This window comes from Rhinolophus sinicus, chromosome 18, assembly GCF_057876585.1.
Source record: "Rhinolophus sinicus isolate RSI-liver-muscle chromosome 18, RSI-T2T, whole genome shotgun sequence".
NCBI lineage: Eukaryota > Metazoa > Chordata > Mammalia > Chiroptera > Rhinolophidae > Rhinolophus > Rhinolophus sinicus.
In genome coordinates, this window is record NC_142518.1 from 39,942,276 (window position 1) to 39,968,824 (window position 26,549).

General features: G+C 40.3%; 1 protein-coding gene across 5 annotated transcripts; it reads left to right on the forward strand.

Moving 5' to 3' along the window:
* The first annotated feature begins 16,788 nt into the window (after nt 1-16,788).
* LOC148754605 (P antigen family member 3-like) lies at nt 16,789-26,254 on the forward strand. Of its 5 annotated transcripts, none has more exons than XM_088795242.1 (7): nt 16,798-16,997; nt 18,468-18,559; nt 18,978-19,086; nt 20,644-20,757; nt 22,575-22,700; nt 23,746-23,883; nt 26,079-26,254. In XM_088795242.1, the coding sequence occupies exons 1-7, from the start codon at nt 16,988-16,990 to the stop codon at nt 26,096-26,098; spliced, it is 609 nt and encodes a 202-aa protein (XP_088651368.1). In that variant the 5' UTR covers nt 16,798-16,987; the 3' UTR covers nt 26,099-26,254. The 5 variants fall into 5 exon arrangements, with proteins under 5 accessions (XP_088651367.1, XP_088651365.1, XP_088651366.1 ...); XM_088795243.1 differs by having other exon boundaries at nt 16,803-16,997; nt 23,758-23,883; XM_088795241.1 differs by having other exon boundaries at nt 16,789-17,573; nt 23,746-26,254.
* Nucleotides 26,255-26,549: the final 295 nt, after the last annotated feature.

Genomic DNA, 26,549 nt, shown 5'->3' on the forward strand with positions numbered 1-26,549 from the left:
TACAAGAAATACTAAAGGAGGCTATTCGACCACCATCAACAGGGACAATTTGTGGCAACCAAAACTCAAAAAGGGGGAGAGTAAAGGCCTGAACCGGAATATGGGAATGGAGAAAGTAAGCGTGCTGAAGAAAATGGAATACTCTAATTATCAAACTTTCTTTCAAATAAACTTAAGGGTAACCACTCAAAAAAAAATCCAGAACTGAAATATATTCTGAAATAAAAGAAGAAACAGAGGGAAACATCATAGAATACCACCACACAGAAATAATAGACAATAACAAAAAGGCAAAGAAACAATGAAGACACAGCCTTACCAGAAAACTAAAGATAGAGTGACAGGAAATCCTATCCTCACATATCAATAATCTCCCTAAATGTACATGGACTGAATTCACCAATAAAAAGGCACAGAGTAGCAGATTGGATCAAAAAACTAAACCCAACCATATGCTGTCTCCAAGAGACACATCTCAGCTACAAGGACAAGCATAGCCTCAAAGTGAAAGGGTGGAAATTGACACTCCAAGCAAATGGTACCCAGAGAAAATCAGGTGTAGCCATGATGATATCAGATGAAACAGACTTCAAGGTGAAAAAGATAACAAGATACAAAGATGGACATTTCATAATGGTGAAGGGGACTGTACAACAAGAAGACATAACAGTCATCAATATTTATGCCCCCAATCAGGGAGCACCGAAATACACCAAGCAACTACTAACAGAACTAACGGGAGAAATTAACCAAAACACAATTATACTAGGGGACTTAAATACATCCAAACAGAAAATAAATAACGAAATAGTAGCCCTAAATGACACATTAGATGAAATGGACATAATTGACATTTATAGAGCACTTCATCCTAAAACATCAGACTATACATTCTTTTCTAGTGTACATGGAACATTCTCAAGGATAGACCATATATTGGGACATAAAATCAGTCTCAACATATTTAAGAAGATTGAAATCATACCATGCATATTCTCTGATCACAAGGCTTTGAAATTGGATATCAACTGTAAAAAGAAAGCGGGAAAAAACACAAATACATGGAGATTAAACAACATACTTTTAAAGAAGGACTGGGTCAAAGAAGAAATTAGAGGAGAGATCAAAAGAGACATAGAAACAAATGACAATGAAAATACATCCTACCAAAATTTTTGGATGCAGCGAAAGCAGTTTTAAGAGGTAAATTTATATCATTACAGGCCTATCTCAAGAAACAAGAAAACTCCCAAATAAATAACCTCATGTTACACCTTAAAGAACTAGAAAAAGAAGAACAAGTAAAACCCAAGGTCAGCAGAAAGGAAATAAGAACAATCAGAGCAGAACTAAATGAAATAGAGAACAAAAAGACAATAGAAAAAACTAATGTGACAAAGAGCTGGTTCTTTGAAAAGATTAACAAAATCAACAAACCCTTGGCCAGACTCACTAAGACAAAAAGAGAGAAGACACTAATTAACAAAATCAGAAATGAAAAAGGGGAAGTTATCACGGACACCACAGAAATACAAAGGATCATCCAAGAATACTATGAAGGACTATATGCCACCAAATTCAATAACCTGGAAGAAATGGACAAGTTCTTAGAAACATACAGCCTTCCAAGGCTGAACCATGAAGAACTGGAAAATCTAAACAGACTGATCACCAGTAACGAAATTGAATCAGTCATCGAAAATCTTCCCAAAAGCAAAAGTCCGGGACCAGATGGCTTCACTAGTGAATTGTACCAAACCTTCAAAGAGGATTTAATACCGTCCTGCTCAAACTCTTCCAAAAAATTGAAGAAGAGACAGTAATCCCTAACTCATTTTATGATGCAAACATTTCCCTGACACCAAAACCTGGTAAGGACAGCACAAAAAAAGAAAACTACGGAACAATATCTCTGATGAATACAGATGCAAAAATCCTAAATAAAATTCTAGCAAATCGAATGCAACAATGCATTAAAAAGATTATTCATCACGACCAAGTGGGGTTCATCCCCGGGGCACAAGGATGGTTCAACATCCGCAAATCCATCAATGTGATACATCACATAAACAAAATAAAGGACAAAAATCATATGATTATATCAATTGATGCAGAAAAAGCATTTGACAAGATACAACATCCATTTATGATTAAAACACTTAATAAAATGGGTATAGAAGGAAAATACCTTAACATAATAAAGGCCATATATGACAAGCCCTCTGCTAATCTCATAATTAATGGAGAAAAACTGAAGCCCTTTGCTCTACGTTCAGGAACACGACAGGGCTGTCCCCTATCACCTCTGCTTTTCAACATAGTGTTGGAAGTCCTTGCCAGAGCAATCAGGCAAGAGAAAGAAATAAAAGGCATCCAAATTGGGAATGAAGAAGTTAAATTGTCACTCTTTGCAGATGACATGATGCTATATATAGAAAACCCTAAAGACTCCACCAAAAAAACTATTAGAAACAATCAACGAATATAGTAAACTTGCCTACTACAAAATCAACGCACAAAAGTCCATTGCATTCCTATATACTAACAATGAAATCTCAGAAAAAGAAATAAAAAACAATTCCTTTTGAAATGGCAGCTAAAAGAATAAAATACCTAGGAATAAACTTAACCAAGGATGTGAAAGACCTAAATGCTGAAAACTATAAGATATTTTTGGAAGAAATTGAAGACACAGAGAAATGGAAAGACATTCTGTGCTCATGGATTGGAAGAATCAACATAGTTTAAATAACCATATTACCCAAAGCAATATACAGATTTAATGCAATCCCCACCAAAATCCCAATGGCATTTTTTAAAGAAATAGAAGAAAAAATCATCAGATTTGTTTGGAACCACAAAAGACCCCGAATAGCCAAAGCAATCTTAAGAAAAAAGAACAATGCTGGAGGTAACACACTCCCTGACTTTAGCTTGTACTACAGGACAACAATAATCAAAACAGCATCTACCCACAAAATCTGAAAACAGTTATCCATAAAGACAAGTGTCCTCCAATGTTCATTACAGCTTTATTTATGGTGGACAAGACATGGAAACAACAAAAATGTCCTTCAATAGGTGATTGGATAAAGAAGTTGTGGTATATATACACAATGGAATACTATTCGTCAGTCAGAAAAGATGAAATAGGACCATTTGTGACAACATGGATGGATCTTGAGATTATAATGCTAAGCGAAATAAGTCAGACAGGAAAAGCAGAGAACCATATGATTTCACTGATATTTGGTGTATAAATGAAACCAACAAAAGAACAAGATAAACAAATGAGAAACAAAAACTCATAGACACAGACAATAGTTTAGTGGTTACCAGAGGGTAAGGGGCGTGGGGGGTTGGAGATGAGGGTAAGGGGGATCAAATATATGGTGATGGAAGGAGAACTGACTCTGGGTGATGAACACACAATGGGATTTGTAGATGATGTAATACAGAATTATACACCTGAAATCTACGTTACTTTACTAACAATTGTCACCCCAGTAAACTTTATTGGGAAAAGTAAAATATACCATCTGACTTAAAAGAAATATGTATACAATTTTTTGGCACCCTCTGTACATTGATAAGTATTGTCTTCTTGTATTGTCCCCTTTACCATTATGGGATGTCCATCTTTGTCTCTTGTTCCTTGTTTTTATCCTGAAGTCTGTTTTGTCTGATATAAGTATGAATACACCTGATATTCTCTGGCTGCCATTTGTTTGGAGTATCGCTTTACACCCTTTCATGTGAGTCTATATTTGTCTTTGTAGCTGAGATATGTCTCTTGGAGACAGCATATGGTTGGGTTTAGTTTTTTTATCCAATCTGCTACTCTGTGCCTTTTTATTGGTGAGTTTAGTCCATTTACATTTAAGGTGATTATTGATATATGAGGATTTCCTATAGCTTTTGATTTCTGGTAGCTTGGTGTCTCCATTGTTTCCTTACCCTTGTGTTCCTGTCTGTTATTTTAGTTTGGTCGTATTCTGTGATTTTTTTTTCTCTGTTTTCTCTTTTTTTTATGTTATTTGTCTCAGTTGTGAATTTTTTATATACGGTTACCATTAAGTTTATGTAAAAGAAAATTTCATATATACTGTATTCCTTTTTCTTATGCATTCATCTTCATTACCCTTTTCAAGTTGAGACCTTTACCTCTTCCCCTTTTATGTTTTTGTTGTCACAAATTATCCCTATTTATTCTGTGAGTTCATTTCCGAGTTGCGGTAGCAATTGTCTTCTTCTCTTTTTCTTTTCTTGTTTTTACCTCCTTTAAGCTTTACGTTACATTTAAATGTATACTGCCCTACTGTGAATAAAAGTTGCCATTTTCTGATTTGTCTGTCTGTTAATCATCTAATGATAGTTGTTTATCCTTTTGTCTTTTTGTTTCAGGTAGAATAACCTTCTTCAATATTTCCTGTAACACAGGCCTTGTGGTGGAAAATTCCCTCATCTTCCTTATGTTTGGAAACATCCTTATTATTCCTTCATATCTAAAGGATAACTTTACTGACTACATTAATTTTGGCTGATAATTTCTTTCTTTCAATAGCTTGAGTATTTGATTCTTCTCCCTCCTATCTTGTAGAGTTTCTACTGAAAAATCGGACGATAATCTAATGTGCTTTCCTTTATAGAATACCATCTTCTTTTCCCTGACTAAGTTGAGAATTCGTTCTTTGTCAGTAATTTTTGATAGTTTTTATATAATGTGTCTTGGAGAGGCCTTTTTAGATTGAGATAATTAGTTGTTCTGTTTCTTCTTTCATTCAAGGTTTCAGTTCTTTCTGTAGGTTTGGGAAGTTTTTATCGAATGTTTGTTTGAATAAGCTGTGTTCCCTTCTCCCTTCTCCTTCTGGTATAGCCATTATTCTTTTTATTATTAATATTATTGCATTATATCCCTTTAGTCTCCTTTAATTTGGAACAGTTCTTTCTTTTTTTTCACAAATTTTCAAGTTTTTAATTTTTTTTCACATTTTTTATTAGTTTCAGGTGCGCAAAACAATGTAATAGTTAGACATTTATCATTTATATCCCTCACATAGTAACAAACCCCCTTCCCCCATCCACTACCCCTCTGACATCACATACAGCCACTACATTTCCACTGTTTCTAGTCCTTATGCTGTACTCCACTTCTTGTAAATATATATATAATTTTAGTTGACATTCATTATTGTTCAGCTTCAGCTTCAGGTGTACAGTGCAGTGATCAGGCATCTACATCATCCCTGAGGTGGTCTCCTAATGAGACAAGTGCCCATTGGATACCCTACAAAATCTTTACAACTTTATTGATTACATTCCCTAAATTGACTTTCGTATCCCTGTGGCAAAGAATCAGTGATAGCGAAGACAGAAATATGGAAATGATGCAGGCGGAAGAATAGTTATTCTTATACTGCTCTTCCTAATGGAGTCAGATAGATTTTGTAGAGTTCTTTGATTTCTTTCAACTCTCAAGTCTGTCTCTTCTTCTGCCTGCGTCATTTCCACATTTCTGTCTTCCCTATCACTGATTTTTCCTTCATCTGGTCAACTCTAATTCCTAAGCTTGCTATTTCATCTTCGTCTCTTTTATTGAGTTGTTTGGCACCAGAATTTCTATTTAGGTCTTTTTCTAATCTTTCAGTCTCTTTGGTAAAATATTCCTTTTGCTTGTTGATTTTATTTCTGAGTTCATTAAATTGTCTATCTGAATTTTCTTGCATCTTCTTGAGCTTTTTCAGAACTGCAATCGTGAATTCTCTGTCATTGAAGTCACATATTTCCATGTCTTAAGTTTATTGTCTGGAAATTTTTCATTTTCTTTCTGAGCTGCCTTGTTACCTTGGTTATTCATGGTATTTGATGAATTATTTCTCTACCTAGGTATTCATGACAGTCAACTCTGCAGCAGGTTGATAAGAAGAGATCTTTCTTTTGTTTCCCAGTAGGTGGTGTTGGAGCATTTTATTTTTACTTGCACTGCTCCAGCTGGCTTCTGGATTGTCTACTGGGTGAAAGGAGATGCCTCGTATTCAGTAGGGAGGTGAGCGCCTCCTCTGTGACCAGGTTGCCTTTGTCTCAGGGCACCACTACCTTGGGAGAATGTGGTGGACTATGGGGTTCTGAACCCCTGAAATCCCAGTGCTGCCTCTGCAGCCAGATGTAGTCCTGAGCTGTGCTGTGCTGCCTGAGCTATCCCATGTGCACCTGCTGGAATCAGCGATGAAGGGTGGGAGCAGGGTTGGCTGGGAGAGGCAGCTGGTATGTTTGTGGCTTTGTTCTCATCCTGGTAATGGCAAGTGCAAGACCTCAGGTGCCTCGCATTTGTATCTCCACCCTTGTCACTGGGATTAGCCGCAGTGTGCATCTGCCACTCAGGAACTGTCTCTCCACTTCTCAGGGCTGTAGAAATTCTGCTTTGTAAGCCTAAACTCACTACTGCAGTTTTTCTGGGGCCCATTGTTAGTTCTGGGAGAATGCAGGGAGGTGAGCCCTGGGAATGTGTGGGGAGGTGAGCTCTGAAAGTGTCAGGGGAGTTGGTCAGGCTGTGTGGCTTTGTTTCCTCTCTGGCAATGGCTGCTGCTACAATACAGCTTTAGCACTTCTGTATTCAGTCTATGACCAGATCACTGGTTTCAGCTGTATTATATGTTGATCACTCCGGCAGGAATGTTCGGGGCCACTGAGAGTGCACCTACAGCCTGAATCCTCCCTTCTCCCAAACCTACAGTGAGTTCAAGGCTGCGTCTGTGGCACCTTCTCTACTCTTCTCCATTCCCTCCTCTGTCCATTCCAAATCACCCACCTTCGCATGTTTCCAAATATGGATTTCTCAAACATGTTTGTGTATTTCCCAGGGAATCCTTTCTTCAAATATAGCTTTTCAACTTGGTGTAACATCCAGGAGAGAAATCAAGGGGATTCCTTACACTGCCATGCTTCTGAAATCACCGTTTTCTTACTTTTGAGTATATGTACTCTAAGTAGCAGCTAATAATTTTCTGATCCTTTTATAATTCCAACTTTTAACAAATACATAAAACATTTGACGTAATTATCAGTTTGTATGAAATACACTAAAGCACTGAAGTAGGTTCTAATACCAGATTTAATATAATTTGTGTGATTCTGGGAGAATCCCTTAACTTCTAAACTCATACATACTCTTGTAAATAGTGAAATCAAATCAGATATGTTAAAATCATTTTCAATGCTGATTTATGCATTCTCTGGTTCTGTTGGATAGAATACAATGAATACAGAGATACTCATTTTTCCTGAATTATTTATCGTAAAATATCATCTTGAGTCAAATTTTAACATCTTGAGTCAAATAGCTATCAAGATAATAAGTAAACACTCAACCTGAATTTTCCTTTTCTATGTGGATAACTGGATATCTGTTCTTCAATTTTGTCAAATTCTGAATTCTCCCATTTTAGAAAACAATTATATTTTAAATCCTTACTTCATTGAACTCTCAAATGACTGAGTCATGAAATAGCCAGAAGTACTCCAGTTCCTATTTTCTGATTCTGATCAAATAGAGAGTGTGCATGCAGTTACTGATGCTCCAGGCAGCTGTCAGATGCCCATGCTAAAGCATTGTCTCTGTCACCACTGTCATTCTTAGTTAGTTATTCTTACTAATACAAATGTAGACACTGAATCACCTCTATCCATATCCAATGGGGCATAGTATATGTTTGTGACTTGAAACATCAATTGATAAGATTTAAAGTTCAAAGACTACAAACTTAATAATTCCCCAGTAATCAACTTAAGTAGGTATACTGCTCAAATGGATAACTATTGTTGAATGGTCTGCCCTAGAACCTGATCTCCAGAAACTGGTTAAGCCAAAGACTGAGAGTGAGAGTAGAGATTATCCTGATGTTAGGCAAGAGATTTTACCAAAACTAGAAACATTTACATGCTGGAAGCAGGTATGTTATGCATTAAAAATCCAATTTATGTGTTTTCCAAATTGCTGACCATGAATTACAAGAGCTTCTGAATTTAAAGGCAGCACATTATGTTTAGGGAAGAAATAACCTTGCATTATTCTTCTAAACCTTTTTACTCTACCTTGCTGAACCATTTCATTAGACTATTTTCATTAAGAGAGTTTTAGGACCACATCCAGGAGCCTATTAAACATGGCTAAGATGTATTCAAAGGAATATTATAGCTTTTTAATGTATATGTTATTAAAAAGAATATTGCATGACCATCCAATATCAATGTTAAGAGAAAAAGAATAGACCAAAGGATGGGATATGAGATATGGAATAGAAGTAAAATCCTTAGGACAATGAAACGTAATTCTAATGAATCAGGATGATGGCTCTTTTAAAAATATTTGTGAAAATCAAAACCACAATGAGATATCACCTCACCCCAGTCAGAATGGCTATCATCAACAAGACAAATAGCAACAAATGTTGGAGAGGCTGTGGAGAAAAAGGAACCCTCATACACTGTTGGTGGGAATGCAGACTGGTACAGCCGTTATGGAAGGCAGTGTGGAGGTTTCTCAAAGAATTACGAATAGAATTGCCATATGACCCAGCAATCCCTCTTCTGGGAATCTACCCAAAAAATCTGAAAACATTTAGAGATAAAGACACGTGTGCTCCAATGTTCATTGCAGCTTTGTTTACGGTGGCCAAGACATGGAAACAACCAAAATGTCCTTCGATAGATGAATGGATAAAGAAGTTGTGGTATATATACACAATGGAATACTATTCGGCTGTAAGAAAAGATGATATAGGAACATTTGTGACAACATGGATGGATCTTGAGAGAGTAATGCTGAGCAAAACAAGTCAGACAGAAAAAGCAGAGAACCATGTGATTTCACTGATATGTGGTATATAAACCAAAAACAACAAAAGAACAAGACAAACAAATGAGAAACAGAAACTCATAGACACAGACAATAGTTTAGTGGTTGCCAGAGGGTAAGGGGGGCGGGGGGTGGGGGGTGGGAGATGAGGGTAAGGGGGATCGAATATATGGTGATGGAAGGAGAACTGACTCTGGGTGATGAACACACAATGGGATTTATAGATGATGTAATACAGAATTGTACACCTGAAATCTATGTAATTTTACTAACAATTGTCACCCCAATAAATTTAATAAAAAAAAAAAATCCAAAAAAAAAAAATATTTGTGAAGAAATTAAGCATTGGACCTAAGGATACTGGAAAACATTTGTGAAGGGTATCTGTTAGTTATATAAACTTGAAAAAACATGGAAGAAGCCCAAGCATACACAATAGGGAATCTAAACAACACACTAACAGATAGCGATTATTTTATATAAGTGAAAGTGAATACATTCTTGAACTGTAAAGTAATATTTTGAAAATATGGATGAAATGGTTGATATACTAGGAAAACATGTATTATTTAATATATCCCAGTAGTACCTGAATATCTAAACATTACAGATATCATAGGAAAACTTTGGAAATTGATCAGAGTTTTCCCTCAAAAGCTGTTGTTTTAGTTAAGAACATGGTAGTGTATACTTTAAAGTTGATGGGAATAGATGTTTAAGTATTCTCACCACAAAAAACAAATGTTAACTATGGAGTGTTAATTATTTATGTTTACCTTGGTAATTATTCCACAATATATAAATACATTGAATCACCATGCTTTATTTTTAACAGTACAAAATTCTATTGATTAATTATTCCTCAATAAAGATTTTCAAAGGTGCTTACTTTTGAAAACAAATGTTTGACTTTTCTAGGTATCTTTCTTTCTCTCATTCTCTTTCATTTACCTTTCTCTCTTCATTCATTTCTTCTTCTCCTTTTTTCTGTTCCTCCTCCTCCTTTTTTTTTCTTCTTCCTCCTCCTCCTCCTTCTCCTCCTCCTCCTCCTCTTCCTCTGCCTCCTTCTCATCCTCCTCCTTCTCTCTTCTTTGCCATACTGTGAAGCATGGTATATATGTGCTTCACATTTTGATGTCAAAAATGATGGTAATGACTTAAAACTAGTGTGAGCACATAATTTATTATACAAACTGAAACATTTTCAAGTATGTAATTATCATTATTAATTACAGGACAACAAGTGTAGTTGAAGACACATGGTAACCCTACTTAAACAATCATGGAAAGGCTAAACTAGCCTAAAGAGATGTTTTTGCACTTCTGCAACATAGAGAAAAAAACAAACATAGTACCGGCCTTTCTGTTTACTTAAACAGTACCTAATGAGACAGTTCTGTTTGAGCTATCATATATTCAGAAAATTATTTAAGGTCAAAACATTTAAGTGATAATAAAGAACATATATCGCAAATCTTCAGCTGATATCATAATTAACTGAAGTCCTTTGCTCTACATTAAAAAACATGACAGGGCTGTCACTTAGCACCTCTGCTTTTCAACATAATATTGGAAGTATTAGCCAGAGCAATCAGGCAAGAGAAAGAAACAAAAGACATCCAAATTGGGAATGAAGAAGTTAAATTGTCACTTTTTGCAGATGAATGATACTATATAAAGAAAACCCTAAAGAGTCAACCAAAAAGCTATTAGAAACAATCAACGAATACAGTAAAGTTGCTGGCTACAAAATCAACGTACAAAAGTCCATTGCTTTCCTATATACTAACAATGAAATCTCAGAAAAAGAAATTAAAAAAAAAACAATTCCTTTTGAAATTGCAACAAAAAGAATAAAATACCTAGGAATAAACTTAACCAAGTATATGAAAGACCTATATACTGAAAACCATAAGACTTTTTTGAAAGAAATTGAAGAAGACACAAAGAAAATGGAAAGACATTCTGTGCTCATGGATTGGAAGAATCCACATAGTTAAAATGGCCATATTACCCAAAGCAATATACGGATTTAATGCAATCCCCATCAAAATCCCAATGGCTTTATTGAGGAATAATCCCTATTTCTTTCATTTTTTGAAGAAATAGAACAAAAAATCATCAGATTTGTATGGAACCACAAAATACCCCAAATAGCCAAAGCAATCTTAAGAAAAAACAACACTGTTGGAGGTATCACACTCCTGACTTCAGCTTGTACTACAAGGCAACAATTATCAAAATACATTGATCTGTATGTCTATTTTTCTGGCAATACCATGCTGTTTTGATTATTGTTGTTCTATAGTACAAGCTGAAGTCAGGGAGTATGATACTTCTTTCATTATTATTTTTTCTTGGGATTGCTTTGGCTATTCTGGGTCTTTTGTGATTCCATACAAATCTGATGGTTTTTTGTTCTATTTCTTTTAAAAAGGCCATTGGGATTTTGAGGGGGATTGCATTAAATCTGTATATTGCTTTGGGTTATACAGCAAGAATACTATGAAGATCTATATGCTAAAAATTCAATAACCTAGGAGAAATGGACAAGTTCTTGGAAACATATAGCCTTCCTAGACTGAGTCATGAAGAACTGGAAAATCTAAACAGACCTATCAACAGTAAGGAAATTGAATCAGCCATCCAAAACCTTTGGTTATTTTCATTTCATGTGTTCTCAATGGGAAGTCTTTTCATTTCCTTGTACCAAAAGAAAGAGTGGTGTGCTTGAAAACTGTTAGTAAAATATATGTTTGGAAGTCTGTCTTATAAAACCAAAATTGTAGTGTCCATTGTATGCCTTCAATGTAATCTAAATCACATTCTATTAAGTAATGTTCCTGTTATGTTTATCTTGCAGAGAAAGCACAACCACAGGATTAAAGAAAGATGAGCTGAAACCATGCAAACTGTCATGTGGGATATTTGACTGTTAAAATTCTCTCAGTAATGTTTTACAGCTTTCTCCAAAGAATCTTGCTTTTTTTTGTTGTTAAATTTATTCCTGTTTGATACTTTTGAAAAGTGCGTCACTTTCTGAAATTTTATATTACGATTAAGTTGGTATATATAGGTATGTTTGTACATTGATATTCTCTCCAGCAACCTTGCTAAATCTGCTTATTAATTCAAAATGTTATGTCTAGATCCTTTGATTTTCAACAGGCATAATCATATAATTTTTGAATACTAGCAGTTTTTTCTGATATTTTAAATTAAACATTATGCCTATTTTTCCTTTTCTCATTTTACAACATTGGACAGAGGCAACCAGTACAGTGTTAATAAAAACCAGTAACAGTGGACCATCCCGGTCTTATTCCTGATATGTGCACACAGAAACTCTGAATCTAGAAATCACTACCTCTTATTTTTTGAGCAGTACTTGAATGCAATACACTGAAAACGGGGGTTAAGAGAAAAAGGAGTAAATTTAGTAATGATAGTATCCTTCATGAGAATGATCAAAAAACATAACAGAAAAGATGAAATAAATAAAAACTACAATTACACTGTTCTAAAGCTTTTTTTTAAAAAAAAAAAATTAAGACCCACAATTCCTATTCAAGATGCTTTTTAAGGAAGAAGGAAGGAAAGGAGGAGAAGATGGAAAGAGGAAGGGAAAGAGGGAAGGAGGTGGGAGGGAGGGAGGGAGGGAGGGAGGGAGGGAGGGAGAGAGAGAGAGAGAGAGAGAGAGAGAGAGAGAGAGAGAGAGAGAGAGAGAAATGGAGACACATCCATCCAGTATCCCACTCAAGGTATTTCCTTAAAATAAACCTAAAGGAAGGGATACATAGAAGTCAGTGCAACAGGACATTAACTTACTTTCAAAAAGATTCTTCTGATTTGGGTCCTTGTCCTATCTTTCTTTTACATATGATACTTCCCACACAAAACTGATAAGTTATATGAAAGTAATGGAATAGAAACCTGCACACAGCTACTGTCTACATTAACAAGAATTTGTATTTCACTGGCTTCATCAACATAACTTTACTAATCCAGGAATTTCTTGCCTAAGCAGATAAAATTAGCAAGTATCTTTAGTCTTTATTGCAGCATCTACCTAAAAGACAGATCGACTCTTCATTAAAAAGTGCCAAATGACATTTTTCAACCCCTATGCCCTTTAAACAATTTGCCTTAAAGCTTTGTCATGCAGTGTCCACAAACCCTAAACCATTACATCACCGCTCTTACCCAAACCTAATGACACCCCCACACACACTGAAAGACCTGCTTTACTCCATATTTCAAAATCCGAATAAGTATCTCTCCTGCCCTACCCCCTCTGATACTCTCCTAAGGCTCTGCCGAAGTAGTGCTCTCCCTGACAGTTAGGCAATAATGTCATTGTCACTTATCAGGTAGTTTTGCTGGTATTTGGGAAGTACAGCATAGGATGAGCATAGTCACCACTGCTATACACCATGTGCCAGTGGGCTGAGCCCAGTTCCTAGGACAATTATTGAAGGGTATTTCTGAACCACACACTGACTGATGACCACTGGTATATTCTGAGAAATCAGCTATGAGTCCAGGGATTTAAAGGTGCCCTAAGACAAAAAAGTAAAGAAAACAGCAGTGAACCTATTTAATCTATGGAAGTAAGCAAATTCCTTGTACACATGACATAAGACCCAGAAGCAGAGAAGGAAGTGATTAATCAAAGCATGTGGGGAAAGAGTTATTAAAATCCTTAATATCTATTTCTGTCACGGCCATATTTTTGAGACACATTCTCCACTAAGAATATCCTGGGGCAGTCTGTCCACAAAGTTTCTGGAAGCATGAGAAAGATTGTTTCAAGTCCCTTTTGTCATCTGTGGTAGGCCCAGTGGTTTCAAGGCACTGTGGCCTTGGCTGGGAAACAACATGCAAAACACATGCGTCCAAGTCATGTGTATGGCCGCTGCTGTGCATGGGCGTTGTAGCCCCTGTACTTTGCTGCTCATGGGCCTTGCTGTCCACATTCTGCCAGCAAAGGGGGCCAGAGGCAGTCATATTCCTTCCTTCTGATTATTTCTCGCTACTTGAGACTCAAGATGTAGGTCCATAGATCACTCCTCCCAGTCTAGTGTGAGTGTGAGGGGACAGCCAGTGGGAATCAGTCAGGTCAGTCCAGGACTGCTTTCTGTGGCTCCAAGGAGGAATGTCCTTGAGGTCGTCGTCTTTCTCCTCTCAGGGACTGAGGCTGCCATAGCCCCTGTAGTCCTGTTGGGACCAGGACAGGGGAAACGGTGGGCCACAGAGCAGAAGAGTCAGATGAAGACAGGGTGTCTAGGGGTGTTATTTCAGTGTCTGGGTGCTGGCGGCCCCTGGAACAGCCCTGGGAGCACAGAATCCGGAGTCCTCCATGGGGCCCTGGGCTGGGGGCTGGGCGGGCTGCAAGGCAGGGCCTAGAAATGGGGTCGCGGTAGGACTGCCACTGGGTCCCCGAGAGGTGGCGCGTACCAAGCGGAGTGCCGCGGGAGCAGCGGGCCCGTCGGGCCGTGTGGCAGCCCGTCGCCTGTGCCTTGTGGTCAGAAAACCACACAGGCAGCAGGGAAAGACTTGAGCCTTTCTACCTGTTCCAACACACCGTTATTTAAGTGGGCAAATGGGCTTAGTCAATGGGAGTGTGACTAAAGCTATAGTCACTCAAGTTTTAAATTTCTAGCAACATTTTCTAAATTTCTAATGTGCTCATAATGAGGAATCCAGACATGAAATCAAACCTCATCATAAAAGTACTCTGTTTTACTGTCCGAGTGGGTTGAGTCTCGGGGACAAGGTGTCTGCGACTCTGTGGAGACAGAGCCCCAGAAAGTAGTTTCCAGGCTCTCGGCCTCACATAGACAGGTGCTGGCTCAGGTAATAAATGGCCATCAACTGTGATTGGATGGCCATCACCTGTGGCTAGTTGGCCGTCACCTGTAACCAGTGAGCCATTGGCCACTAATATAACTGCTGTGGCTACGCTAGCAGAAAATGGGGGCTAGCAAGAAGATGGTGGCTGAGCTAGCAGGAGCGGATTGCAGAGAGGCGGATGCTGCCAGAGAGAATATAGTGATATGACTCCCCTACTTATGGCTCCGTGGCTGTTCCTTTTTGGCCTCACCATATCCTGTTGTCATGCAGGGAGGCCTCCGGGGTCTCTGCTCCCGCTCCCCATACAAGAACTCAGGATATGGTGAGGCCAAAAAGGAACAGCCACGGAGCCATAGGTAGGGGAGTCATACCACTATATTCTCCCTGGCGGCACTATACTCTCACTGGAGGCTGGAACCACACTGTCCGCAAACCGCCATCCACGCTTGCCGGCCCAGCCGCCATCTTCTTGCTAGCCCCCATTCCTTCTCACTTTCCTCTCCTCCGTAGCCGCAGCAGTAATATTAGCGGCTAATTGGCTAACTGGCTACAGCTGACAGCCAATCAGCCACAGCTGACGGCCATCCACCACCCGAGCCAGCACTCCTCCACGTGAGGCCGAGAGCCTGTAAACTACTTTCTGGGGCTCTGCCCCCACACCTGTGTTCTTGTGTGGGGAGCGGGAGCAGAGACCCCTCTGGATGCCCTGCATGACAAATGGCACAGTGAGCAAGGTACGTGTCGGCCAAAGCTCTGCACAGGGCGGTGGAGCAGTTTGTGCATATGAACACTCGGTCTCAGGAAGACCGGGAGGAGCAGCTGCCTGAGAGCTGGACCCCCGTGGAGGGGTGGGAAGATGTGGACGGTTCCCCAACCAGCATAGGCCGGAGAAAGCAAAGGTCGTTGCGGCCCTGTGGGCTGGGAAGTTCTTGCTGAGGCTGCCCGGATGCGGGACTTGTCCCAGGAGGAAAGGCTTGCTGAGTCCTCCGTAGGAGATGAGGGTAAGGTCAAGGTCGTCCCTCAGGCCCAGGAAAGCCCTGGCAAATGACTATGGACTATGGAGAATTGGCTTCTATCCCTAATTTAATGGACCACTTGACTGTTCGGGAACATACCACCATGTAGTGGAACTGGTGGATTTTTGCTTTTGTGTCTTGACCGGCTGCCATCAAGAGTATGTAAGCACCTTGACTATCAGCTGTTACCCTGAGAGGCCCAGAGAGAGTGGCAGTGCCCTGAGAGCCCTGGCTGAGTCCAGGAAGTCTGGCTGTGCCCAGAGAGAGTGGCAGTGCCCTGAGAGCCCTGGCTGAGTCCAGGAAGTCTGGCTGATCCCAGAGTGGCAGTGCCATCTGAAACCCTGGCTGTGCCCAAGGAGATAGGTGGTACCCTAAGAAGCCCAGGAAGTCTGGCTCTGCCCAGAAGTACTTGTGGTGCCCTGAGAAAGCCTGGCTGTGTCTGGGGAGACTGGTGGTACCCTAAGAAGCCCAGGAAGTCTGGCTGTGCCCAGAAGTACTGGTGGTGCCCTGAGAAACCCTGGCTGTGCCCAGACAGCCTGGTTGTGTCCAGGATATTGCATTCACCTCCAGGCTCCTCGCACAGGGCCTCTCGTGGAAGACACTTGTTGCGTAGATTGTGAGGGGAGAGCCTGTAGGGGTGGAGTGTGGGGACAGAGCCCCAGAAAGCAGTTTCTAGGCTCTCAGCCTCACATAGAATGGTGCTGGCTCAGGTAGTAAATGGCCATCAACTGTGATTGCATGGCCATCAGCTGTGGCTAGTTGGCCGTCAGCTGTAACCAGTGAGCCATTGGCCACCAATACAACTACTGTGGCTATGCTAGCAGAAAAATGGGGGCTAGCAAGAAGATGGTGGCTGAGCCTGCAAGCGACGCAATGAGGGTTGAGAATTGTGTGGCTCCTGTTTCCTGTTTCTCCAACCTAGCCGCCAGCGACAATATAGTGGTATGACTCCCCTACCTATGGCTCCGTTGGTGTTTTTGGCCTCATCATGTCCTGCGTTCTTATGTGCGGAGAGGGACAAGAGACCCTGCAGGCCGCCTGGCACGATACCCTGCCCTCTCTGAGACTCCGTTGAGGTTCTGCCCAGGTATTGCTCTACCTGACTGTTAGGTAATAACGTCATCTCGCTTATCAAGTTGTTCTGCTGGTTTGTAGGAAGTACGTGAGAAGCAGAATCACCACTGCTGTACACCACGTGACACTGGACTGAGACTGGATCCTAGGACCGTTATCAAAGGGTATTTGTGAACCACACACTGACTGAATGACCACAGGTATGTTCCCGAGAAACCAGTTATCAGTCCAGGGATTTAAATGTGCGATAAGTTGAGCAGAAAAGAAAGCAAAAGACGAGAGAACCTAATGAGTGTATGTCAGTGTGTAAATGCCTTGTTTGCATGACACATGATCCAGCTGCACAGAAGGAACTGATGAATCGCAGTGTGTGTAAAAAAGTGCATTAAAATCCTTAGTATCCGTTTCTGCCAGGGCCATATATTTGACATGCATCGTCCACGAGGGGTGACCTGGGGCAGTGTGTCCACAACGTTTCTGGAAGTATTAGAAAGCTAGCAGGGGGAAGAAACAAGACGGATCAAGCTCCTCTCTTCGACTACGGAAGGCCCGGGGCTTTCGAGGCTCCGCGGGCCCGGCAGGGGAAACCTCAGCCTGCAAAGCAGGACCCAAGTCCGTGCGCATGCTCATTGGTGCGCATTGGTGCGCATGCGCCCTGCAGCAGGTGGCAGTTGCTGCGCAAGCGCGTTGTCGGCCGCGTTGTGTGAGCAGAGCTGGGCCGGAGGCGGTCGTGTTCATTCCCTCTAGATTCTCTCTGGCCACTTGAGACTGAACGGGTAGGTCCATAGCTCAGGCCGCCCAGGTGCGGAAGGGTGAGTGAGTGGGGGCACAGCCGCGGGCTTCCGTGGAGACGGGGCTGCTCTCTGTGGCTCCGAGGAGGGAGGTCCTCGAGGTCCTCGTCTCTCCCGTCGCACGCGTCGTGGCCGCCGTGGCCCCTGTCGTCATGGTGGGAGCGGGCCAAGGGCGGATAGTGGACGGTGGGCCGTGGAGGGCAGGTGTCAGATGACGACGGGCAGTCTCGGGGCGTTGTTTCCGTGTCTGGGGGCTGGCGGCCCCTGGAGCGGCCCCGGGAGCACCGACTCCGGAGTCCTCCGTGGGGCCCTGGGCTGGGGGCCGGGCGGGCTGCAAGGCAGGGCCTAGAAATGGGGTCGCGGTAGGACTGCCACTGGGTCCCCGAGAGGTGGCGCGTACCAAGCGGAGTGCCCCGGGAGCAGCGGGCCCGTCGGGCCGTGTGGCAGCCCGTCGCCTGTGCCTTGTGGTCAGAAAACCGCACAGGCAGCAGGGAAAGACTTGAGCCTTTCTACCTGTTCCAGCAAAGCTTTCTTGAAGCGGGAAAATGGCTTCGTCGGTGGGAGTGGCCCATAGCAGTAGTCGCTGGAGGATCAAGGGTCTAGCGGTATTTTCCTCAAGGTCTTCACGATGGGGAATCCGGTTCTGGAACCAAAGCCGGTGTTTTGTCCTGTGCTTACGGCGATTATACTGCCAGCTTGTCCATCAAATAGACGCATTTACCAGCCCTTGTGTTTGGTGTGAGCGGAAAGCATGTGCACCTACACTGACCCTGAGACGTACTTTGAAATGTAAAAACAAATTAAACGAGAACATAGCCAGGGAAATGGTACAGCTAACGTCTTAAGTAAACTTTTCAAGTCACCTGATTGTACTTTCAGTGGGAAGTATGAGCAAGCATGTGAGATCCAGATCCGTATGGGAAGTAGTACTGCGAGATGAAGAGTCTTCGGAGCCAGTCGGACCTGTGCTTGTGAGTGCTTTACTGTTCCGTGTTTTCTCTTACCAGACATGTATTTCCTGAAAGTCCTCTTGAACGACTCTAGATGCAGTGAAAAACGTTTCCGTGTGGTTAAGAGGAAGGGAACATCGATCCAGGAGGATTCCATGCTGGCATTGAGTGGAAATGCAGCCGATGCCTTCTTTCTCATGCTTGTTCCCAACAGACTGTGCCCATCCAGCCCAGCGGAGAGTGAAATCGCTTCTCAGGTCTTTGTGAGGAGCTCCTCTGGGAGTGGCCACAGTTGGGGAAGAGTCAGTTCATCAAGAATGAGAATATAGAATCACGTTTTTAAATGTATTGAGGGTTATTTATGATTATTCTGTATGTTTGCATCGTTGGCATGTATTAACATGAATCCTTTCCTTTGCTCACATGCACACACCCCTAGGGCCTGCTACCCAGTGATGAACAACCTCCACAAGGGGAGGCACCAAGTCAGAGTCAGGAGATTACACCTGGTCAAGACAATGAAGATGAAAGAGCACCTGAGGTTCAAGGTGAGGGGAAAGGGCGAGGAATGCCTGTGGGGGCAGGGGTGTCGATGTGCCTCCTGTACTGTGACATACCGGAACTGTGGATAGAAACCATTCAAAGGCATCTCAAACATTCCGTGCACATGGGCTGAAAATGTGAACATAGTGTAGCTTCCAGCTTCTTGCACTCCTTCACTATAATGACTTTTGTCGTTTTCTGCCAGATTTATTTTGTGTGCTTGAAAAGACAGTCCTTCTAAATCAGAGGAAACTGTAATTTTCACTACGAAAATGTACATTCGTCCACACGGTAATTTGTTCTTCTTAGAACTTGGTTGAATGGCTTCTCAGTCATTGCATCAAAAGTGTAACCAACTTTTATGAGCGTGTGCAGAGTGCCCCGTCAGCATATACTATAACACATGAAGTGAAACCTATTAGCATCAGGAAGGTAGCTTCCTTTAATGATGAGAAAACTGAGGACGTAAGCACTTGACTCACTGACACAGAATTCATAATTCATTCCAAGGTTTGTGTGCTCCTACCATCTGTGTTGGTATATGAAGTAGTGAATGGTTTTGTATCAAATGCTACATTGATTGTCAGATGTGCCTGTATGGTGACGTAGCTCACTGCTGGCATGAAAATAGATGCAGTTCAATGGAGCAGCAAAGAGACTCCTGAGATGTCTTCAGGGAATGGTGGCCGCTGTATGCCCTGATCCATATTTTTGTTATGATAAGTTTGGTAAAAGCTGGACAATTCAGAATACTGGCACATCGGTAATGATAGGTGTGTGACTTTTTAAAAGTGATGTAAAAAGGAGTTTAAATACTTTTAACATTAGGAAATGAAAAATACCTTAAAATTATTATGAAACAGAAATTATCTCTGGTAACTCTATAGTATTTTCATCAAACACTTGTAGTAAGTTATTTACATGACTCAGGCCACGGATTATTGTACCGATTCTCTGTTAAGAGGTTTCCGCAGTATGACTGACACTATAGTCCATTCATTTCTTTCCAATCTACTTTCCTTAAGCTCACTGTAAGACAGATATTTTGTTGTTTATCACTAATAATTTGTTTTTATTTTCGCTCCTTTTCTGAATGGGACTCATTTATCGAAATGAGGGCCCTGCACGTAAATATAAGTAGTTATTTTGATATAGTAAGTTTTGGCTTATTGCAGTAAGGGGTTGATGTCACTACCATAAGAGTTGTTATAGGCCCCCAAATGCACTCAGTGACACCTGCGGTAAATTTCATTTCATTGTAATCACAGATCATCGATGGTGTAGCCCTCAGACTTCCTGGGCAGAGCTGACGCTCTCTGTTCTTAGTACAAGATGGCGATATAAGGGAAATGGAGATGCCTGTGCTTTATCTTCAGACTGTCACTTAAAATAAGGTGTCATACTACAGGAAAACAAAGATTTGCAGTACACATTTCCATCACACTTGTTCTCCCAGAAAATACAGGCTTTTATTGCTATCAGCTGAAGGAATGAAGATTTTAATTCACTTAATTATTTGCCATGGATAATGGTCAAAACGATAACTGTTTTTTCCTCTTAAGATCCTGACCCAGAAGCAGATCTCCAGGAACTGGCTCTCGCTAAGACTGGGCGTGAGGGCAAAGTCAAAGGGGAGAGTTCACCAAATACACAGCCCTTTCAAATGCCAGCAGCAGGTACGTTATCCATTAAGAATGCAATTTGTGTGTTTTCTTCACAATCCCATCTCCGATACTGTAGAGGTACCATGCTGTAACGTGAATAGAGTCATATGTAAAGATAACTTATAATAGAGTTCTGTCGCAAGGGCCTGACTGCCTGACCTACAGACTGTCAGAGATAGAAACAAATGATGTCAAAGCTATATTAAATTATAAAATAAAAAACACATTGTTACCTTTGAGTATATGTGCCATAACTAACAGCAGATAATTTTCAGATTCTTTCATAATTCCTGCGTTTAAGAAACACGTGAATGCTTTTGTCATCAATATTAGGTTGTATGAAATATGCTGAGGCACTGAAATAGGTTGCAGTACCAGTTCTAAAATAATGTGTGTTTCTCTGGGAGAGTCTCATAACTTCAAAAACACCTTTACTCTAAATAGTGTAAGATCCCTGTGCTAAGCACGCTCACTGTCACCACTGTCAGTCTAAGTGACTTACTGTCGGGAATTAAAATGTGCGCACTATGATATTATCACCTCTAAGCATATCAAACGTGTCATAGTGTAAGTTCGTGCACCCAGCAATCAGTTGTTAACATTTAAGGTTCAAAGACTACAGCCTTAATAATTTCTGAGTAACCAATTAAGTATGCTTACTGTTGAAACTAGCAACGTTTCTTAAATATCACGATTATGTATTTGTGATGTGCCGGTTTCTACAACCCGCAGATTTAACAATGATTCCTAAAAGGAATCATTATATTGCTAAAAGAAATAAATGCACAGAGATAGTATTAACCAAAAGGATTATGGAAAGAATCTCCATCTTGTTTATCATCATAAAGAATGCTGTACAGAGTGTCCTAAATTCCCTTACATCTTTTCCCCATCGTGTGAATTGCAAAGCGAAAGAGCAAGGGAATGGTATGACTTGCCTCTAACAGGGTCTGATACATGCAGTCTTTGTCCCTTTGTGACTTCTTACAGACGTGTTGCATTACTGAGTTCTCATATTCCATTAACAATAAAAATATTCATAATTAACGAAAGACAACCCCACTGCCATTTTCACAGTCACATTAGGGTATTTTTAGTGTGCCACATAGAGTTGTTATTAAGTAAAGGTAACATGAAAATATGAATAACATATCTTTATGTAAAAAATGGCACATCACAATTTCTACCTGTTGTTTATAATACGCTTGCCAATTTTCCCTACATTACCATAGTGGAAAACAATAAATACAAATGTTACATAATATACGAATACCAGGAAAGTAGGACCGTCCCTAGGAGTAAACACTGTCAACTCGGGAATCTTTAAACTCCAGGGAATGTCATGTCATCAGTAAAGCATCGACCTGGGCTGTCAGGTTCACTGCTCACAAATGCCCTTCCTAAACTTTCCTCTGCTGAGAATGTTCCCATAAAAGGTAGGAATGTACGTTTTCACGTCTCAAAGGACAGTGAAGGCCCCAAGTTTGCTTTGACTCGGTGAGATTATTGCATGTCACGTGGGCATCACTTGCCTGGGACCGGTGACCGATGCAGACTGGAGAGCTGCATTGGAGCTCCGGATTAATTCCACTGGGCTTTCTCTGGTTCTACCCCTGGAGGACAGAAGCTGAAGATGAAGCCAGTCTCGAGGTGGCTTCTTCTGTATGTCCTTCGTTGTTGGACTTTGGTTTATCTAGATTTCAGGAGATTCTCAATGATGGTTGTTCTATAGCTTAGTTGTTATTTTGATGTGGTCATGAGAGGACGCAAGCACAGTATTTACCTAAAGACCGTCTTCACCGGAAATCCGTGAAACGTTTTCTTATAAGGGCCTGACCCGGAAACTGATCTCCAGGACCTGGCTCAGCTGAACACGGGGGATGAGGGCAGTGATGGTCCTGACGTCATGGAGGACATTTTGCCAAAACCAGAGTCCATTTATATGCCAGAAGCAGGTATGTTACTCATAGGAATACAGTTTTCGGGGTTGCTGTTTTCCACAAGCGCACGGATACGAACATAGAGATAACATACTCTAGCATTAATAGAGCTCACCTAGAAGATTTTTGAGGGGTAGTTCAGGCCCCAAAGGCCACACTGCCGGACCCATAGTCTATCAGCTGCAGAAACGGGTTGAATCAAGCTGTATCGAATTATAAAATCTGAAAACCTTTTCTTACTTTTGTGCATTTGTACTTTAACCAACAGCTAATATTTTTTTACAAGCCTCTATAATTTCTGCCTTTGCCAAATGCATCATGGATTTGAAATAATTATCAGTTTGTATGAAATATGCTGAAGTAGTGAATTTCGAACCAGCACCCGCTTTAATATAATTGTGTGATTCTGGGAGAATCCCTTAACTACTGAACGATTCTTTAGTCTTACATAAATCATCAATGCCAATCAGGTATATAAATATCATTTTCAGTGCTGGTTTTTGTGTTCTCTAGTTCACTTGTATTCACCACAAAAATAGAAAGATATTCTGTTTTTCATTACTGATTCATAACAATGTATCATCTTGAGTCAAATTTCGAGATTTCATTGCAACTAAGATGATCAGGAAATACTCGACTTGAACTTTTTTGTTGTCGTCCCTTATGGGAGAAGTGAGTACTTGTTTTTGGATTCTCTCAAATTGTGAATTCTTCTGGCTCTTAGACAGCAATTGCATTTAAAATTTTTTCCGCAATAGAGCCCTAGATGCCTGAATTATAAAATGGCAAGAATTTTCTACTTCCTAGTTTATCTGTCTGGGGATGTAGAGAGAATGCAGGCACTGACGGATGTCCCGGCCGATGAGAGTAAGATAGTTCCGCTAAGCAAGCTCACTGTCACCTTTGTTAGGCTGTGATAGCTATTGTTGGTAATAAAAGTATGCAAACTATGATATTATCACCTCTAACCATATCAAATGTGTCATGCATATGTTTGTGCCTTCGAAAAGCAATTGTTTCCATTTCAAGTTCAAAGACTATCACTTTAATAATTTCTGAGCAATCAACTTAGGGCCTGATCCGGAAGATGACCTCCGGGAACTGGCTCAGCCAAAGACTGACCGTGAGGGCGGAGATGGTCCTGATCTCACGCAGGAGCTTGTGTCTAAGCTAGAAACCGTTCACATGCCGGAAGCAGGTATGTTACGCAATAAGACTCCTATTTATGCGTTTACCACATCACTGACCATGAATTCGAGAGCTTTTGAATTTCAAGGCAGCATTTTATGTTTTGGGAAGAACTTGCCTCGCATTAGTCTTCTAAACCTCTTTACTGTACATTTGCTGAAGTGTTTCATTAGACTACTTACATTAAGAGAGTTTTCAGACTACTTCCAGGAGCCTGTTAGACATGGCGAAAATGTATTCATAGGCATAACATAGCCTATTAATGTACGTGTTATTAGATAGCTACCAAATTGCTTGAGCATCCAATATCAAAGTTCAGAAAAAAATACCACAACACAATAAACCAAAGGGATAGGCAATGACATACGTAATAAAAGTGTAAATCCTTAGGAAAAGGAAACATAATTTCACTAGTAAATCAAAAAGATGGTTCTTCTGAAAAATATTTGTGAAGAAATTAAGCATCGAACCTAAGGACACTGAAAAACTTTTGCGAAGACTGTCCATGAGTTACATGATCTTGAAGAATGTGGAAGAAATCCAAGTACACGGGTTAGGGAATATGATTGAGACACTAACAGATATTGATTGTTTTATATAATTGAAAGTGAATACATTCTTGACCTCTAAAGTAATATTTTCAAAGTATGAATGGAATGGTTGATCTTCTAGGAAAATATATATTATTTAACATACCCCAGTAATACTCGGATATCTGAACATCACAGACATCATGGGAGTGTTTGGAAATTCATCAGAATTGTCCCTCAAAAGGTCTTACTTTATTTAGTTAAGAACGTGGTAGCGTATGTTTGAAAATTGATGAGAATAGATGGTTAAGCATTCTCATCACAAAACATAAATAACTATGTGAGGTGTTGGATGTGTTAATTACTTCCGTTTATCTTGGTAATCATTCCACAATGTATAGATACATCAAATCACCATGTTTTATACTTTAAATATATACAATCATATTCAGTATTTTTTCCTGAATAAAAATTTAGAGAGCACTTCTTTTGGAAGAAAATTTATCTTCTAGATATCTTACTCCTGCTCTCATTCTCTTTCCTTATCGCTCCCTCTCTTCATTCTTCTCTTCCTCTTGCTTTTTTTTCTTTTTTTTGCCATGACATACATCCTTGGCATATATGTTCTTCACATTTTGGTGTCAGAAATGATGGTAATCACTTAAAACTAGTGTGACCGTATAATTTATTATATAAACTGAACCACTTTCAAGTGTGGAAAAGACATTATTTATTATTACGCTTGGACTACAGGTCAAAATGGGGACACATTAGTACCCCACTTAAGCAATCACACGCTGGCTAAAATGGCCCAAAGAAACGTTTTTCCATTCCTGCAACAGAGAGAAAACACAAATGTGGTACTGGACGTTCTATTTACTTCAGTTAAGCAGTAAACGATGTGACGTTACTGTTTTAAGTATGTTATGCTCAGAAAATTATTTCAGGTCAAAGCAGTTAATTGATGCATTCTTGTAAATGTCTTTCATCTCTTAGGATTTATGCGGTGTTGCTTGGATATTTAGTAAAAGGATACGCAATTTTTGCTTTCTGTTTAAAACTTCCATTTAACGTTTTCATTTTGTGTCATGTGTTCTGTACAGAAACATTGATTTCATTTCCTTGTACCAATAGAAAGAGGCGTGTGCTAAAAAGTAGTGGTAAAGGATATTGAAGTCTTTTTTACGAAACCAGAGCTGTAATGTCCTTTGTACACCTTCAATGTAGTCTCAGTCACACTCTGCTAAGTTGTGTTCCCACCTGTCATGTTGATCGTGCGGGGGAAGGGCAAGCACAGGATTAAGGAAGATGAGATGAAGACTACCACGTGGGATATCTGACTGTGAAAATTGCCTCAGTAAAGGTTTTTTGCTTTCCCCGACGAGCATTACCAATCTTTTGTTAAGTGCATGTCCCAGTGTTTGATACTATTGAAAATTGAATTGATTTTTGAAATTTTATGTTCTGATTGAAGTTGTATGTACAGATATATCTGCACATTGGTATTTCTCCAGCAACCTTGCTAAATCTGCTTATTAATTCTGAAAGGTTATATCTAGATCCTTTTGGAGTTTCAACATGCACAGTCATATCATTTGTGAGTACGAGCAGAGTTCTGTGCTGTTTGAAACATGTTGTCTTTTTTTCCCTTTTCTCACTTTACCACATTGGACAGAGCCAGCCAGTACAGTGTGAATAGAAGCGGTAATAGTGGGCCATCTTTCTCTTCTCTTTGCCAAGAAATGCAGCGTTTCATCCTTTCACCAATTTACTGTGAAGTAGAGGAAGTTCCACTCCAGTCCTGGTTTGCTAACAATACATAGCTCCAATAAATGTTGACTTTTCATCAAACGCGTGTGCATTTATTGAGATAATTGAGGGATGTGCTCTTCCAACAATCTGTTAATGTCCTGAATTATACAGGAAAGTTCCTGTGTTTAAATAACGGTTGCCTTCTTACGGGGGTAAATTGGGTCGTGATATATTATTTGTATCAATAACCTACCCCTTAGTGTCATATGTTTAGGACGTTCATGTATGACCTCCTGAGTGACATTAGCACGTGCTTTTAGGTCATGCACTTTGGTATCAGGTTACACTAGATTCCTCAGGTGCATTGGTCTGTACAGACTCTTTTGGTCTCTGG